The sequence below is a fragment of the Gobio gobio genome (genome assembly GCF_949357685.1).
Source record: "Gobio gobio genome assembly, chromosome: 20".
NCBI lineage: Eukaryota > Metazoa > Chordata > Actinopteri > Cypriniformes > Gobionidae > Gobio > Gobio gobio.
This window is the reverse complement of record NC_137113.1, coordinates 25637171-25654220: the sequence shown is the minus strand read 5'-3', so window position 1 is coordinate 25654220 and position 17050 is coordinate 25637171. Positions and strand designations below refer to the sequence as shown.

The 17050-nt window shown below is 37.7% G+C and overlaps 1 protein-coding gene across 2 annotated transcripts; it reads right to left on the bottom strand.

Moving 5' to 3' along the window:
• Positions 1-822: 822 nt before the first annotated feature.
• LOC307143938 (josephin-1-like) lies at positions 823-16831 on the bottom strand. Of its 2 annotated transcripts, XM_079845781.1 has the most exons (13): positions 16690-16831; positions 15573-16258; positions 15354-15482; positions 9988-10182; positions 9811-9897; positions 9290-9351; positions 7131-7161; positions 5389-5471; positions 4559-4602; positions 4330-4395; positions 4172-4238; positions 3776-4079; positions 823-2145 (listed from the first exon to the last, which is right to left on the bottom strand). In XM_079845781.1, exons 2-8 carry the CDS (start codon positions 15854-15856, stop codon positions 5435-5437), a joined length of 825 nt encoding a protein of 274 aa, XP_079701907.1. In that variant the 5' UTR covers positions 15857-16258; positions 16690-16831; the 3' UTR covers positions 823-2145; positions 3776-4079; positions 4172-4238; positions 4330-4395; positions 4559-4602; positions 5389-5434. The 2 variants fall into 2 exon arrangements, with proteins under 2 accessions (XP_079701907.1, XP_079701908.1); XM_079845782.1 differs by lacking the exons at positions 4330-4395; positions 7131-7161; positions 9290-9351; ... (3 more) ...; positions 15573-16258; positions 16690-16831 and having other exon boundaries at positions 4172-4280; positions 5389-5701.
• Between the last annotated feature and the right edge of the window lie 219 nt (positions 16832-17050).

Here is a 17050-nt window from a genome sequence, read left to right as displayed (position 1 = left end):
ATACAGTGAGGAAGAGACCTGAAATAGTTTCAGATATGGAAGTGGATGGTGTTTTTGATGGATTATGACAATAACCTATAAATGAATTTTCTCTTGGTTAAAGGGGTGCTGGATGACTACACAACAGAGGCAATATGGCTTTAGACTTATTTTATAAAAACGAGGAGAACAATATTTGTTTTATATATATAGATAGATATATAGATATATTTAATTTTATTTTTGAGAGTAAAAAAACTTGAAGCTAATTCAAGAGTTGATATTGAATTACACTTTTTCAAAGATATTGATGATGCAACATGACACTGCTGTTATACCATATACGTCCCACTTTGGGAATAATGGGAAATATGGCATTTTGAGGAAATGTCTTATGAGTGTGTATAGACGTATACAAATTATGATTCACTGTACAAACCATGGAAATTTGCTTTGATATGTAAGTTTTCTTTTTTTCTAAAACCGACTGGAAAACCAACCATACAGTTTTATGGTTCCTAGTTTTGACCACTTTTCTCTTGCTAACACTTTGGTGCTTGCTGAGAGGAGCAAAAACTGTTGCTCTGATTTCAGTAGTTTTACTGTTTGTTTGGTTGGTTGGTTGGTTGGCTGTTCTTTTTTTAAAGTTATTATGGTGGTCAGACGTTTTGCCAATTATTTAATTGTACATTAAAATATGTTTGCACCATTCAAAAATAATTGGTTTTTGGTGTGGTGTAATTCTTACATTGTAGATGTGGAGCAAAAACGATGTCAACCCAAGACGGCTTGAAAAGGTTAATCAAGTGCATCGCTAATTAAATATAAAAAAAAAAAGCATTTGAAATTGATGACTTTGTTACACCAAAGTTTTATTTATGACATCATAATACCAAGTTTTCCATTTTAAAGTGCAAATACCTTAGCAAAAGAAACCACTGACATTTGGCACAGACAGTTTATCAAATACAGGTCACATGAGATACTAAACAGTTGAGATTCCAGAGATGGACATTCCTAGAGGCTAAAGATACATTCTAGAGGCTAAATATACCTCAATATATAAAAATTGTCTTCAAGTCTCAGTTAACATCTTAGACTAAAATAACACCAAATATTAACAGCAGTCGAGTTAAATCTAACATTGTAGACTACTGTGCTCAAGATGGTGCAGTCGTACTTGGCAAGCATATGCACAAGAGGACCAAGGAACATGTAAAAAAATTGCACAAATACTGTAATAGATATGAGATATTGGCAAGCAATAGTGTTGGAAAAAAATAAAATGCAACTTTATTTCACACACACAATTACACTAAAAGTAGAACATTGTGCAATGACGAAACTTTCACACTATGATATTTTGTTTAAGTCTCAAAGATGGCACACAGTGTTGAAATGCTTTTACAAAGTTGAATGTCACATATTTTAAGTATGTGCAGGCCACTAATTTGTATTTACTGCATACGAGGTGTGCAATTGAAATTGAAGGTCAAGATTAGAATAATATGTTTACCAAGTATATCATGTACACATATAATGTGTATATGCATATGTGACCGCTTGGCTTTTCAGAATATTTAATTGTGCTAATCACTCTGTACTAGCATTATCACTTTACGCAAGTACATGACCAGACCAAATTAAGCTAAAAAATAAAAACTACAAAACATGTTAAAATCAGTATCAGAGAAACTAGCTTGATTAGTTTCATGGTCAATAAAACTTCAAAATCTCATAATACTTAAGAATTGTAACTAATTTAATCATCGTTACTGTGATTGACTGCCATCACAATCCCGAAAAAAAACATTTTGAACGGGTTTACCTTGATTCGAACTAATAGTGCAAATAAATGTAGTCTGAAACAGTGGCGGAAGTTGTGCAAACGCATAAAGCAAAAAAGCAAAAAGGATGTACCAATTCTCTTTCCCCTTTGCTCACACCATCCTCAGTCTTTATAATGTCAGATCTCCAGCTCCCAGCTCCTGAAGAACCCCCTCGCTACGAAGGCCTCTCTAAAAGTCACAGTCAGCGAGTTGATGGTGATGTCCGTCACAGTTACCTCCTCTGGGCCCATAACCGGACTCCAGTCCTCAGATAAAGGAGATATTGTCATTGCCTCTGATTCAGTGGTTGGACTCCAGGCTCCCCTCCTGACATGCTCTGAGACACAGAGTAGAATTTGTACATATTATTACACCTTCATGTGATATAAATATTAAAGTATTATGATTTAAAAACGACCTAGCGTTGTAAGAGATCATTTTAAAAGGTTATTTTGTCATCCAGCATCAGAGTCTGATTGCCTCTTCCCAACACTTCATTTTTCGGTTAGTAAAGTGCATCATCTGGGTATTTGGAGGGGAAATGTAATTATTTTCATTATTTCAATGTGAATACAAAACTCCCTATTAAGGTTAAAAAAGGGCACAGAATAGTGCACAAGTATGCAAATTTGCATACTAAATGTTTTTAGCAAATCTGTAAATCGATATTCATAATTGGTACTGTATATTATAATGAAATGTACAGATTTGATTATACATCTTGTGTGGAAGAGCTCCAACACATTTTCAGTCCAAATTGAACAGAGTAAAATGTCTTTTAATAATAATAATGATCAACATACTTTTATATTATTATTTGTTGTTGTAGTATCCCTATGACAGTAATATATTACTATTGTTATTCAACTGCACTATAAAATAAATGTAAATGAATATTTTATAATAAGTATGTTATTTTACTTTACAATAGGAAAATTGCAGTACTTTTATTTTAATTCACTTGCAAGAGTGCAACCTGTTATTTTGGCGAAAACCTGCAGTTTCAATGAAATAATGTAAAATGTTACAAATCTGGTGAAATAATGTAATTGTCTGTCAGACTGTCCACACAAATGTTGGAAATTATGCAAATGTGAAAATAATGTGTAATTAGTGCCCGCTGCCTTCCAACCTCGCAGCACACGCAGAGATGGAGTTCCATATTCCACATTCACCGTGTACCGGAATATATCAAAAATGTGTTATTAGTAGTAATATGCATTACTATGGACTTCATTTGGATAGCGATTTTCGCAATATTTCAATTTTTTTTTTTGCACCCTCAGTTTCCAGATTTTCAAATAGTTGTATCTCAGCCAAATATTGTCCTATCCTAAAAAAACATCAACCAACCTTATTTATTCAGCTTTCAGATGATGTATGAATCTCAATTTAAAAAAATGGTTCAGGGTCACATATTGTAATTCTCTATAATTCACTTGAAGCATTTAAAATAGGTTTTTATTTTATTTGGAACTTTATATATTTTTAAGTATTATTTTACATACAGCAACAATTGAGCCAATACTTCCACTGATGCCCCTGCTTACTAGTTCATGGATCTGTTTAAAAAGAACTGTTCACTTGTTGTAATCTAATGTCAGGACAGTTATTTTCTATAAGGCTAACGAAGAACACTGCAGTTTTGCCTACGTCTGCCCTCTGGCCAACTAAGGCCGTCCCAAATGGCACCCTAAACACTTGCGGTCTTCCTACGAGTCCGCACTTTCGTGAGATAACGCCGCTTTGACTGTCGAGAAGAAGCCTGCTGTTGAGCTCGCTTCAGTGACTCGGCAAAAGTGCGCATCTAGTGCACATATCGACTGCAAAGGGGGGCTAAAATTTTTCTGAAACCTAAAATGACGAATGAGACACCCTACGGTCTCATGGACATGGCAGCCATTGAGTCCACAAGACCAAAAGTACATATGAAGAGTGGCATTTGGGACTGGACCTAACATACTTACTGTTTAAAGTATTGCTGCCAGTTTTAGTTCCTCCTGGTCTTGTGTCCTCCTCCTCCTCCTCCATAACCCCCTCATCATCATCATCATCATCATCTTCTTCTTCATCCCTTCTATCCCATTCTTCCTCAGAAGTCTCTCTGGATGTTTTCTTCGTTTTCTTGTGGTGGGCTAATTGTCGATATATACAAGTCCCTGAGGACTGGAACCTTGGGTCAAGCGACCGGGTCAAAGAGAGTGGAAGATGCGCTGAAGACTTCTCTGTATCTTTGTGTGTGCTGCGTAGATCCATTGCGTAAATGCTCCTCTTTGAGAGAGCAATATGCACATCGACATGACATTAATGACAGTTAAGCAGAGACACAATCACAGAAATGAAGATGTTTTAGTGGTCATTACCTGCACAAGGAGTCTTTTCGGTTTTGGACCTCTTTTACGCCACCCCACCGATCTGTCTTTCTGTTCTCTGTGTGCAATTAGAAAATGCAGTGATGATTCAGATACATGTCTGAAAGTGAAAGAATGAACAAGGATGTTTCATTTTTATAATGGCTCACTTTTCTTCATATGCTAAAACCAGTCGAGGGTCTAGGATGTGCTCTTCTGGCTCCCATGTGCTGTACCTTTGAAATCATACAAACATTAAAAAAGGTCACATATTTATATTGAAATTAGATACAGCTGACAGAGTAATAATTGTAGACCTAAAAAGGATAAATAAAACATGTTTGGTCATTTTTCTTTTCTTTAAAAAAAAAAAAAAAGGCTAATAATAATAATACTTACTTTGGAGGCCAACCCTTCCACTTCAGTAAATACTCTACATGACCCTTAAACATAAATAAATATAAATCAACATTTTCATAATATTAAAATATAATCAGTTAACATTTTTTTATGCTTTATTTGATCATTCGGTTTGCACTATGGCACAACAAAATTAGAACATAATAATTACGAATAACACGAAGAGGGGGAAAAAACAAACAAACATGAATAAGCAATACCATAGCTCAAAGTGGAAATCATCAGTTAACATTAATACCACGATTAATACACGGTTTCTTTTCGATTACACGTGTGCGATTACGTAATTATATGCTTGCGTCATACAGAATTATGAAGGGACAACCCCTAAACTAACAGCTCCTCCTTTCTAGTTTAATACAGTCCTGACATTTTACATAGGAGAATGAAAGTAACGGTTAGTAAACGCGCGTTATTTTAAGCGGAATGCACGTTTTAATATAATTTAAAATTAATTAAGAGCTACGTCTGATCGCAACAATAACCTCAAATGTTGTTTTAAGATCAAATAAACCCCATGCTCTGTCTCTACATGGCCAAACTTTACAATTAACGTTAGCCTTAGTTATTAGATCCCAACGGAAAATAAAACTGCGTAGTCTCCATGACTACGAATAGGCTCGCCACCCAATTCCAAAAGCGTGCTGAGGCTGTGCGACATGCGTCATCATCGAAGTTATTAGACTACAAACACACTTCCACGTTGTTGTAAGAGGACGTGTGTGACTTCGCCCCTCTTACATGTATGTGTGCAGCGGGAACAGATTGAACTGTCAACAAACACTCGGCCACACGCGCATGTCACTTACCTTTCTAACTCTTTTCTTTATGATTGATTCCACAGCGAACACTTGCTCACCGATTGCCGACAGTTCCATCTGTGAAGTTATTCCTCCAAAAAAAGGATGAAGTAGCTGTCAATGTATCTTAGTGTTTTTCCTTTTTGTCGTTAAAATAACTGTGACATACAAACCGCATGCACAGTTAGAATGGCTGCACACGTTCCTTTTCTTCCGCTGCCTTGTTTACAATTCAGTATTTTATGCTTTGCATTGCTCGATTTCCTTGTACAAGATGAGCAGCCTACAGTGACTTTTTCAATCTGCGACACATCTGCAGCGCGCCCCCGTGCGCCACACAGCGGATTGACTTGCAGCACTGTTGAGGATTTGTGCGATTTATACCGTTTTTCAGAATTCATTTTTACAATACAAAATATGAAATATAAAAAAAGCATTTTGCATTACTAAAGCATTACTATGGTATGTATGAGCGATTTCTCCTACCCAAATGTTTCTGAAAGAAGTCTCTTATGCTACTTGCATGTATTGGATCAAGATTATTACAATTTAAAATAACTATTTTAATATACTTCAAAAAAAGTAATTTTCCAGTCCTCAGTCACATGATCCTTCAGAAAGGTGGTGCCCAAAAAATATCTCTTATTATTATCAATGTTAAAAAAAAAACAGTTGTGCTGCTTAATATTTTTGTGAAAACCATGATATAGAGGGGTTGGACAATGAACATTATCAATAAGAGCGGAGCGTGTGAAGGTTGAATTTGCAGAACAATAGCACAGCTGTACATAAAATATTGCAATCCACACAACAACATAATAGGTGACATTTCAGAATTGTTGAGCGCATCTCAGTGGCTTATCTGTGACCAGGACAGGATGTTTTTGTGGTGTATCGAAAGCTATGGTATCCAGAGTAATGTCAGCATACCACCACCACATGGAGTAACTGTTGACGCAAGAGGAATCTGTCTGAAAGGGATGTCTGGGTAACCCGGACTGTATCCAAAAAACATAAAACAGCTGCCCAACTCACTGTAAAACTAAATGTGCACCTCGACTCTCCTGTTTCCACCAAAACTGTTCATCGGAGGCTCCACAGAGTCAATATTCATGGTCATGCTAATGCCAAATGTTGATTTCAGCGGTACAAGTAGAGGAAATCTTGGCCTAAGGACAATGTAAAACATATATTGTTCTCTGACGAGTCCAGCGCCTTCTCTGTCTTTCCCACATACGGGAGTTACAGTGTGGACAAGCCTCAAAGAGGTTTAACATCTGGATTGTGTGCGCCCAGAGTAAATCACAGGGGTGGATCAGTGATGGTTTGGGCTGCAATATCATGGCATTCCCTACTGTGCTCGATGGGTGCATCACTGCCAAGGACTAGCAAGCATTCTGGAGGACCATGTGCGCCCAATGGTTCAAACATTGTACCCTGAAGGTGGGGCCGTGTATCAGGATGATAATGAACCAATACACACAGCAAGACTGGTGACAGAATTGTTTGATGAAAATGAAGTTTAACAACTCTCATGACCAGCACAGTCCCCATATCTGAATATTATTAACCCTTAATCACCCCTTGGGGTCCAGCTGACCCCACTAGACTTTTCCTTCATTTTTAAAAAGTGTTCCCTTCATCTCAGGGGTATGAGACTGTGACTTTTCCTAAATATTCTATCTAAACATGCACAACACATCTGGGCTTGATTTGGTTGTTCTAAATGGTGTGTAAAAAAAAAATATTACCATTTAAGTTCCTTGGGCTCAGATTGACCACCTTGAAAATGAATGAAAAAAAAAAAAAAAAAGGTTTGTCACAAAAATAAAACAAAATCCTATATATATATCTGAACATTTCTACATTTAAATCAAGGTCTGGTCCTTGAGCATAAAACACAAAGTGGAACGAACGTTCTATCTCACACGCACGCACATTTCTATAGAAATTGGCAAATACAATCAACAATTCAACTAATACTAGAGCACAAATGCAACATGCATGTTCTCACACACACACACACACACACACACACACACACACACACACACACACACACACACACACACACACGTGACTGCAACAGAGAGCATTTTTATAGAAATTGGCAAATACAATCAACTAATACTAGAGCACAAATGCAACATGTACACACACACACACACACACACACACACACACACGTAAAAATGAAGTCCCTATGGACCTCTGCTGGATATATGTGGTCATTGCACTTTCTTTCTTTAACTATAATTCCTAAGGTTTTTCCACAAACCTGCAAATGGCAGTATGCTTACCTAACACAGAGCAATGTCCAAAAACAATTTAGATTTAATTAAGGTCATCATTTAAGTGATTTAGTCATGAAAAATATTTTTTAATGAGCCAATTTATGGCCTAATTAAGTAATTGTGCAGTAAATAGGTAAAAAAAAAACTACCAAATATCCACAAAAACACAGCATAAATGTAAAGTTGAGAAGTAAAAAAACGATATATAGTTTTCCATGTAAAAAAAAATTATATTTCCTTATGCAATCGCTCTGTAAATGTTTGGGGTCTATCTGACCCCAAGGATCACAAACGTAAAAACTACTTAAGGGGTGATTAAGGGTTAAGCCACTTTAGGGTGTTTTGGAGAAGCAAGTCACGTTTCCTCTACCAGTGACCTGGCCACTGTTTTGGAAGAGGAAGGGCTCAAAATGCCACTGTAAAGGACTTGTATGCATCATTCCCAAGATGAATTGATGCTGCATTGTCTTACACTATACTAATAAATGATTGTGGTCGAAAACAAGGCGTTTCAGTTTCATTGTCCAACCCGTGTTTTTTTTTTCAGGATTCATGGATGAATAAAGTTCAAATGAATAGCATTTATTTGTTCGAAACAGAAACTTTTGTTAGATTATTAATGTCTTTACCATTACTTCTGATCAATTTAATAGTGCTCCTTTCTTTCAAAAGAAAAAAAAAAAAAAGACCCCAAACTTTTAAATAGTAGATGATGTGAACAAGATGGATAAAGCAGCACTACATTGTATACATAAAGACATTTTTAATGATGTCACAGCACATTTTACATCATACATAAAGTGCCATCATAAGCATTTTATTTGAATGGAAAACAATGGCATGAGCACATGTTGTCCCCATCTCCCTGAAAAAGGGACGTGGGGATTTAGATTGTCATGGCAAAATAACCTATTCATCTCTACAGTATTACAAAGCACCCTGTGTATGGACATGTGGAATGTTCCTTTAAAGTTGTAGTATCTGATTTGAGTGTCTATAATCCTTTTGAAGTGTTTTACACAATGTGTTGAAGATTGTTTTTTTTATAAGTGAAATTGAATAGAGCTGAATCTGAAGAGAACCTGAGATGCGTTAGACTTCCCTTTGTGTAATCTTCTCCCTCTGTAAACAGTTTAAGGCCATGTTAATCCAATATCAATCAAAGATGAATTGACTTGAAAGATTTTAGAGACCTCAGCCTTTTCTATGTAAAAGTACATACAGCCGTTTTGTTTTAACAACCGTTTTTGGCAGTTGACTTTTTTTACTACCAACGCTCACCTGTTCTATTTTCCTACATGTAGTCTAGGATTCAACAAGTCTAACCTTAACCGTTTAACAAGAAAGAGTGTCGAGAGCGACCATTTAAGGTAGGAGATTAACAAGTGACCGTTTGGTAACTTATGTCATAGGAAACTAACACAAAACATCCAATTACTGTGGTGCCATGCCGTACTGTGATACACAGGAAACATCTCATCTGTCACTATGCCATTAAATATGTAGGGAACGGTTAAGCAGGGGCTACTGGTGTTCCTTCTCTAAATCAAGTACATGCACTAAACAAGTACATATGCACCCCTGTGTTCAAACAATCCAGTTGGTCAAACAAATACCTTTTTTACGCTGACCTGTGATGTGTGGCGGACACTTCAAACGATCACATGGATGCACGGGACTTAACATGGAAAGAGAGAAGAAGTGAGGATGACAGGCGATGCACAAGGAGAACACATCACTAAGAATTCCATAACCTCTCACTTTCAAGTCAGAAAACGGTACAAAATAAAAGAAATATTCAACGTATAAAAAAATGTATCAGAATCCCAAATACCAAACAAAATTCTCTGCGTAGTGTTTAGTTGTCTTGTGATATCTTTGCTGCTCCAGTCTCAATGGCAAGAGTCCAGTGGTGTGTGTGTGTGTGTGTGTGTGTGTGTGTGTAAACAAAGTCTGAGCAGTGTGCTTTCATGACTGGTTGAGTGCAACTCTATTTTCTGCTCTTTAAATGGGTCCCTGATTGAACCTCACATTTCCCTCCTGAGCATGAACTTGAGAAACCTCCAAAAACAAAACAAAACATAAAAGTACAACGACAACAAAAAAAGCGATCCAAAACATTCATCAGTTATCAGACCTCCACGTCTGGTGGACTTCCACCTCCTCTGGCACGACCAATAGGAGTTCACAGTTCTTCCCTCGAAGCTGGTGACGCAAGAACTTCCTGCGAAATTACCAGAATGACAGCTAGAGATAAAACAGACCTTCGCGTTAAAACCTGCCGCTACTTTCTTCTTTAGCATTTCACACCTACCTCAGTTCATCAGCTGTTCCGATAGCATGAGGACTGCGCAGTTTGGAGTCCAAGTTATAGTAGACTCCTCCCACTTCTCGAACTCCAATCCAGTGCTGCCGCTTGAGGGGCAGTCGCAACGGCCCCCAGCGCAGATTGGATGGCACATTCAAGATGAAACCAGTGACGTTCGGCAGTGCAATGCTCACAACGTCCCTGTGGGATAACAAATACATAGGACAAAAAAAATTACAGGGATAGTTCACCCAAAAATGAAAATTGTGTCATCATTTACTCACCCCAAAAATTTTTCTAAACCTCTATGATTTTCGTTCTTCTGCTGAACACAAAAGAAGATATTTTGAAGAATGTGGGTAGCCAAACAGTTGATGGGCTCCATTGACTTCCATAGTATGGAGAAAAAAAACCCAAAAAACAACTGTTTGGTTACATAGAGTCTTCTTTTGTGTTTAGCAGAAGAAAGAAATTCATACAGGTTTGGAACAACTATCAAATTGAACTATCCCTTTAAATGGACCACCTAATTTATTAAACAAAAATAGATTAAAAATGCAATTCATACATACAATGCATGACAAAGCATTTTGTCTGACAAAGCAGTCAGGAGAGTTCGTAGATTAACGTCAGTGGACTTGAACTTGAAAAAGTGTGTACTGACGTCTTTTCGTAGTTGAAAAACGGTTCATGTTTATTTGATGCTATAAATTAACTAATAGGAAGAGATGATCTGTTCACAAGCAGCTTTAAATGGGACCTATCATGCAAACTTCACTTTTATACGGTGTTTGAATGCAGATGTGTGACCAAAGTGTGTGTAAACAACCAGCCTATAATGGTAAAAATATACTCAGTACTTGTTTTATAATCCCCATCAATCCTTAATCTCTTTCATATTTCACCCTACTCCTACATAATAGTAGGGAAACCCCACCCATGACTGTTGATGATCTGCCATCTGCCTTTTTTAGCATAGACACACCTGAGTAAGAAGCACAGAGACTGCCATTTCTGTTTACTCGTTGTATCAGCCAGCTAGAGTATTACAATGTCTGTGACAAAAAAAAACCATTACAAATGTTGGTGTTGGATGTACCAACGAACATATGAGTCTCCATCGACTCCCGGCATTCAAACCACTGAGGACACCATGGTTGAATTTCATTTTTGAAGGAAACGTACTGAAGAATGTCAGTAAAATGTTATAAATTTGCTAAAATTCTTTTCATGACTGCTTTACCAACGAGAGTCCATACAACGCTAGATTTGTGAAAAAGTTGTTTCAAAAGGATAGGTCAATACCAATGCTTCATGCTCTAACTTCAGAAGTAAGGATGGCACTTCATATTTTGTGAATGTTTGCTAATTTACTTTCTGAATGAGCTTTCTAGAATGCTGTACGGCTAATATGGATGTCACAAGTCCTGAAATTATAAAAATGTGATGATACCAGCATTTCTGTAGTACCGGTAGTACCGACTCCCGAACTCGGTACCCGCAGCTGCATTCAGTGGCTTCCGTGTTTATCTAAGCGCAGGGCTACAGACTGTAGCTGAATATATACTAGTGTCTGTGGATATTAAACTGCATAATACTATTTAAATATTACTCCTCAATGTTCTGCGTCTCTGTGTGAATGACGGGGCGCAGAGGCGCGGGCGCGCTCGCTCGCTGTCTTTGTAGTCTCTGCCGTGTGTCACTATATGAGGACACGAACGCATAAACCGTCCCTTCATGAGAATTTACCTACCGTTTCATTTGAGATAACTATCATATCATGAACACTAGGGATGCCACAATACTCAATATAATATTGAACCGTTCGGTACGGCATTCACAGTTCAATACGCGCTTGTGAATTGCGGTTTTTTGGTTTTGCATTGAAATAATTATTTTTCTACAAATTCTATGATTTGCCTCCATCCCAATACTGAACAACGTGACATACATTCACATCACACGTGTGTGGTAGTTATACTCACGGAACACTATAGATATTCACAATCAAGAAAGTTCATTATTTGCATGCATTTTAAAGCCTTGCCGGCACATTCGCGTGCGAGGTTTTAACATGCGCTTTTCCGAAACGCCTGTCAAACACGTGATTACTGAACTAAGTAGTCTTCTTACTGTGCTAATAATACTGTCAAATACACACAAGGTTAACATAAACACAGTCGGTTATGTCTAAAGTGAAAGTAAAATCACGCGTGTCTGTATATTAGATGCACAGAGGTCTTAAATTGACAGCAGTGCAGTAGTGAACACGCTGTCCTTAAAGGGACAGTTCACCTCTAAAATTGTGTCATTATTTACTCACTCTAATATTGTTCCAAACCTGTATTCATTTCTCAATGAAAGAATTTTCATTTTTGAATAAACTATCCCTTTAATGTTAATACAACAACAAAAGACAAAGAGAAAAATCACTCGCTGCTCTTGACTGAAAAAACTAATACAGTAGCTTTAATAAGAATCAATGTATATTTTATAGTGAAGTCTATGTAGTGTTTTATTTTTACATTTATTTATTCAATTTCATACTTAAATGCTGCTGTCCAGCTCTGAGCTGTCAGTGTAAATTTATTTTATATTTTACAATACAATAGGAATGTGTACAAGGGTTTTTTTAAAGTAAAGTTTTAAGTTTAAATAAGGGTTTTCAATTCTTTTAAGTAAAATAAAGAAAGAGTATTGCATTAAAAAAATAGTCTTTTTTCTCCTTAACCTCTTGCTGTTCCTGTCGCCTAAAAATAGAATAACAAAAAACTGATGTGACAAGCCATTAGAACTGAACCGAGCCGAAAACCGTGGTTAAAAACCGAGGTATGTATTGAACCGTGGACTAACTGTATTGTTGCATCCCTAATGAACACAGACACTCAAAGGTCACGGCAACCCGTCAAAAGAAAAGTTTGGTTTAAAACATTTAAATTGACAGAATATATCAGGCTACTGTTGTAGCCTACAGTAGATTTAGCAATACATGTAATAATAATAATAATACGTCTCTACTAATAATAATAAAGCCTAGATGGTTGATTATTTTTCACTTGATTTATAAACAATGTTTACTTTTAAACAGCATACAGCCTTTAAATGTTTGTATTTTTACTTATAATGATCCTCATCATGAATAATAAACTTAATACATTTAATATATATATTTTTTAAATAGTTAAAATAAAAAACATTTAGCTGTGGTACCATAATTGGTACCGAGTACTGTACAATTTTTTGGGTTTAGGTACCAACTACTGGAATTTTGGTACCGTGACGGCTAATATGGCTAAAGTTGCCATAGTAACTTAGTTTTATCCTGAAAACGCTCACCGTCTGCGTAATTCATAAAGCACATTTATTATGCATTGTATAGTCAGGTGACAGACTTTTTTTAAGTTCCCACATGAGCACCTATACAACAGTAGTCGATGAGTTGTATCAACGTAACTCCACAACAACTAACGTTACATAAATGTATCCACTAATCATTCAGAAACGTCCAGGTGCAGTCTCAAAGTTGCAACCTCTTCCTGAGTGTCTCAATCGGTGTCCGAATCTGGTTCAAACATGTAAGGCTGCACTCCACAACTGGTAATTTCTAACATTTTAGCTGAGTGAGATTCGCCTGTTTTGTTGTTGACGGAGTATCCGAAGATTGTGTAAAGGCTCCGGCCTCTTCTGGAAGGGGGAATTTGCATTTAATGGGGCACATAAAAATAGCACTTTTTGCCAACACCCAAATAGGGGAAAATTTGATATGCTATAATAAATTATCTGGGGGGTATTTTGAGTTGAAACTTCAGACACATTCTGGGGACAACAGAGATTTATATTACATCTTGTAAAAAGGGGCATATGTCCACTTTAACTGAGGCGCTACAGCGATCTGTCACAACACATTAAAGAGCCACAAAACTTATGCAATGGAAGTCAATGAGTTTAATTGAGTTGTTGTAATTTATTTTCTTTTTTTTAAATGACAAAATTAGAAAGTCGAGACTTTGTTTCATATTAAAATTAACCTGCTCTGTCCTGTCTGTCGGTGCAGTGCGGTGTCAGTGTCCTTCTTGCTCCGTAGTGTGTTTTTCACGGCGTGAGAACATGATGTGTCATGAGAGTGCCATGGCTTTTCGGACATAGCAATAGTAACTAAAGGGGGCGGGTCTTCGCGAATGGTCAATTATGATCAAAGAATCTTCTGTGTCCAGAAGAAGAAAGAAATGTATACAGGTTTGGAACAACTTGAGGGTGAGTAAATGATGACATTTATTTAATTTAATTTTCATTTTTGGGTGAACTATTCCTTCCTTCACTTCCTGGGCGGCAGTGGCTCAGTGGTTCATGTAGGTTGTCTACAAACCGGAAGGTTGGTGGTTCGATCCCCGGTTCCACTTGACCAAGTGTCGAGGTGTCCATGAGCAAGACACCTAACCCCAACTGCTCCCGACGAGCTGGATGGCGCCTTGCATGGCTGACACCGCCGTCGGTGTGTGAATGGGTGAATGTGAGGCAATATGTAAAGCGCTTTGGATGGCCATTGGTCTGTTAAAAGCACTATATAAATGCAGTCCATTTACCATTTACCATTCACCCAAAATTCTGTCACCATTTATTCACCCTCACCAAACTTTTATGACTTACTTTCTACTGTGGATCACAGAAGAATTTGATTATCATTGACTTCCATTGTATGAACATAAAAATACATTAGAAGTCAATGGGAACCAAAACAGTTTGATTAGTGCAATTAAATAAATAAAACAAGTATTATGTGTGCCGCAAAATAAAGGAACGCATACAGGTTTGGAACAATATCAGGGTAAATGTAAAACATGGGAGTAAATGATGATAATTTAAATTATTGGGTGAAGTATACCGTTATTTCTGTGGTCTTAAAAAAAAAAAGTGTAATACAAAATTCTTGGTATCATGATGAAGGGAAAAAAGTCAAAAGTCAAAGAAATTCTTGAGAAGTAGATTTAAAAAAAGGAGTTTGCCATATATATTTTTAAATTGCTTCTTTAACAGAAGTGCTTCACTGCTTTCTTGTATGAAGAAGTTGTCGTCTAATCAAGTCATGTGTTGCATTAGACAGGAAATGATATCAGAGAGGAGCCTGACAGACACTCATGACTGTATAAAGGTCAATGAGTCTCTTAAAATAACAAATATTAGATTTTTTTTTTATGACAAGGCAAATGTTACCTCAGGGCATGCAAAAATATCATGTAGTGCAACTTTTCTTAAATTAATTGAAATGTTTTTCAAAACCAACAGAAATTCAAAGAGCACATTTCTTGGCACATGTGTTTTAAGCTAGACTTTTTTTCCCCAAGACTTAAAACTACAACAGTATAATAAAATACCTTCTCTTGTCCCACCAAACAGCCTCAAACCCACGAGTCTGCAATGCAGCCATGATGACATTCACATCATAGTTGCCATTACCCAGCATGTTCTTCTTGTGGGGTGTGACCAAAGTGCTAGGAGAGAGCCTGAAAAAGAAATAGGAAGCAGAAGTGTGCACAAAAAAAAAATCCCAGAATTAGACCACTTCAGATGTAACATTACATCTTAGCACTGACCTCTGGTAGATGTCCTGAAGTGCATCACGGCTGAATGCTGCTCCATCCTGGAAGACATTGTTTAGGGCATGCAGAGCGCACAGCTCTCGATGCTGCTTTTCGTGATAAATGGCAGGAGGTTGTGATGAGGTAAGGGGCGTTCCAGCATTCGGCCTATCCTCTAGCTCAGACCCACGTCCACCGACGGCTTCTCCTTTCTGCTTGCTGACCTTCCATGGCATACAACCCAGCTCCTGAAAACCCCCTACCCCCCTCCCCTTACCAGAACATGGAGTACTCCCCATTCCTGCTGCTATGTCACCACTATCATCTCCACAGCAACCTCTCAGCTGCTTGGGATGAGTGGCAAGGGGAGGGGAGTTTGCTACTGGGATGAAAGGTGAGCCAGTGCACCTTGCAGTGAATCAGTGAAAATAGGAAAAGCACAAGTGGAAACCGACGCGTCTTCTCAGAAGCAGGCTCGATTGTGTCCTCTTTCTGTGTTTTTCATGTTGTTATTGCACGAAGACTTGCTGAGCACCATAGTAACCACTAGGGCAGAGAAGTTCTTTCCATTTTGGCTGACACCGTGGTGGAAAAGACAGCTTGACTCATACAGCTGACCAGGACAACTAAATGGGTCAGCAGCGCAGGACCCTGGCAGCAGCCATAGAAGACCACTGTGAGAACTGCAGAGATAACCTTGGCTTTAAAGTAAGAAAGAAACACAACAAGAGACTGATTATAAATCAGATAATAATAATAAAAAAAGCTAACGCTTCAGTACTGAACCTTAATTAACCGAGTGGCAAGTCTAAACAGGAACCCTTTTGACACCTCTAAGGCTAATGTGAGGTTGTGCCCAGGATGACTGCACTGGGAATGGCTGTACAAAACTTCCTGCCAGCTGACAGGATGGTTGTATATGACTTATTAACGAACAGAAACGATATACAACACTTTGTACGCAAGTTAAACAAGATATTTTAAGACATGCCATATTCCTCTTTGAGATTCTCAACTAGTTACTGCGTTCAGACCAATTTGACACTCTGGCTACGTGCTACTCGTGATAGCAACGGATAAAACGGCGTCTTTCAAAGTCTCAGTGTAACTGTTAATCATTCCCAGCACATACCTCTGTCTGCATACGATACGGTAAAGTCTAGACTGCTTTCATTCCTCAAACTTGGTGTTTTGGCGTCCACTCCGTGAGTTGTTTATTCCTTTGTCTCTTGTACTTTTTCCTTGCAGCTCTCTGGCTCAACGTGAGCATGCGCAAAACGTCATTGGCTTTCCGCTGGCTTGCGTCACGAGCAGGTTGCATCCCATGGGACTGCCAAAAAACGTCTCGGTCGCCTAAATGCCCCACGTTAGGAAATTAACAAGAGACTTCCTATATAATTTTGGAGACATTCATTTTCCTTTTTATTCCACCAATATAAATAATTTAAGCATTGTCTAGGTTCTATTCTGGGGCTGTATAAACAGTCCTCTAG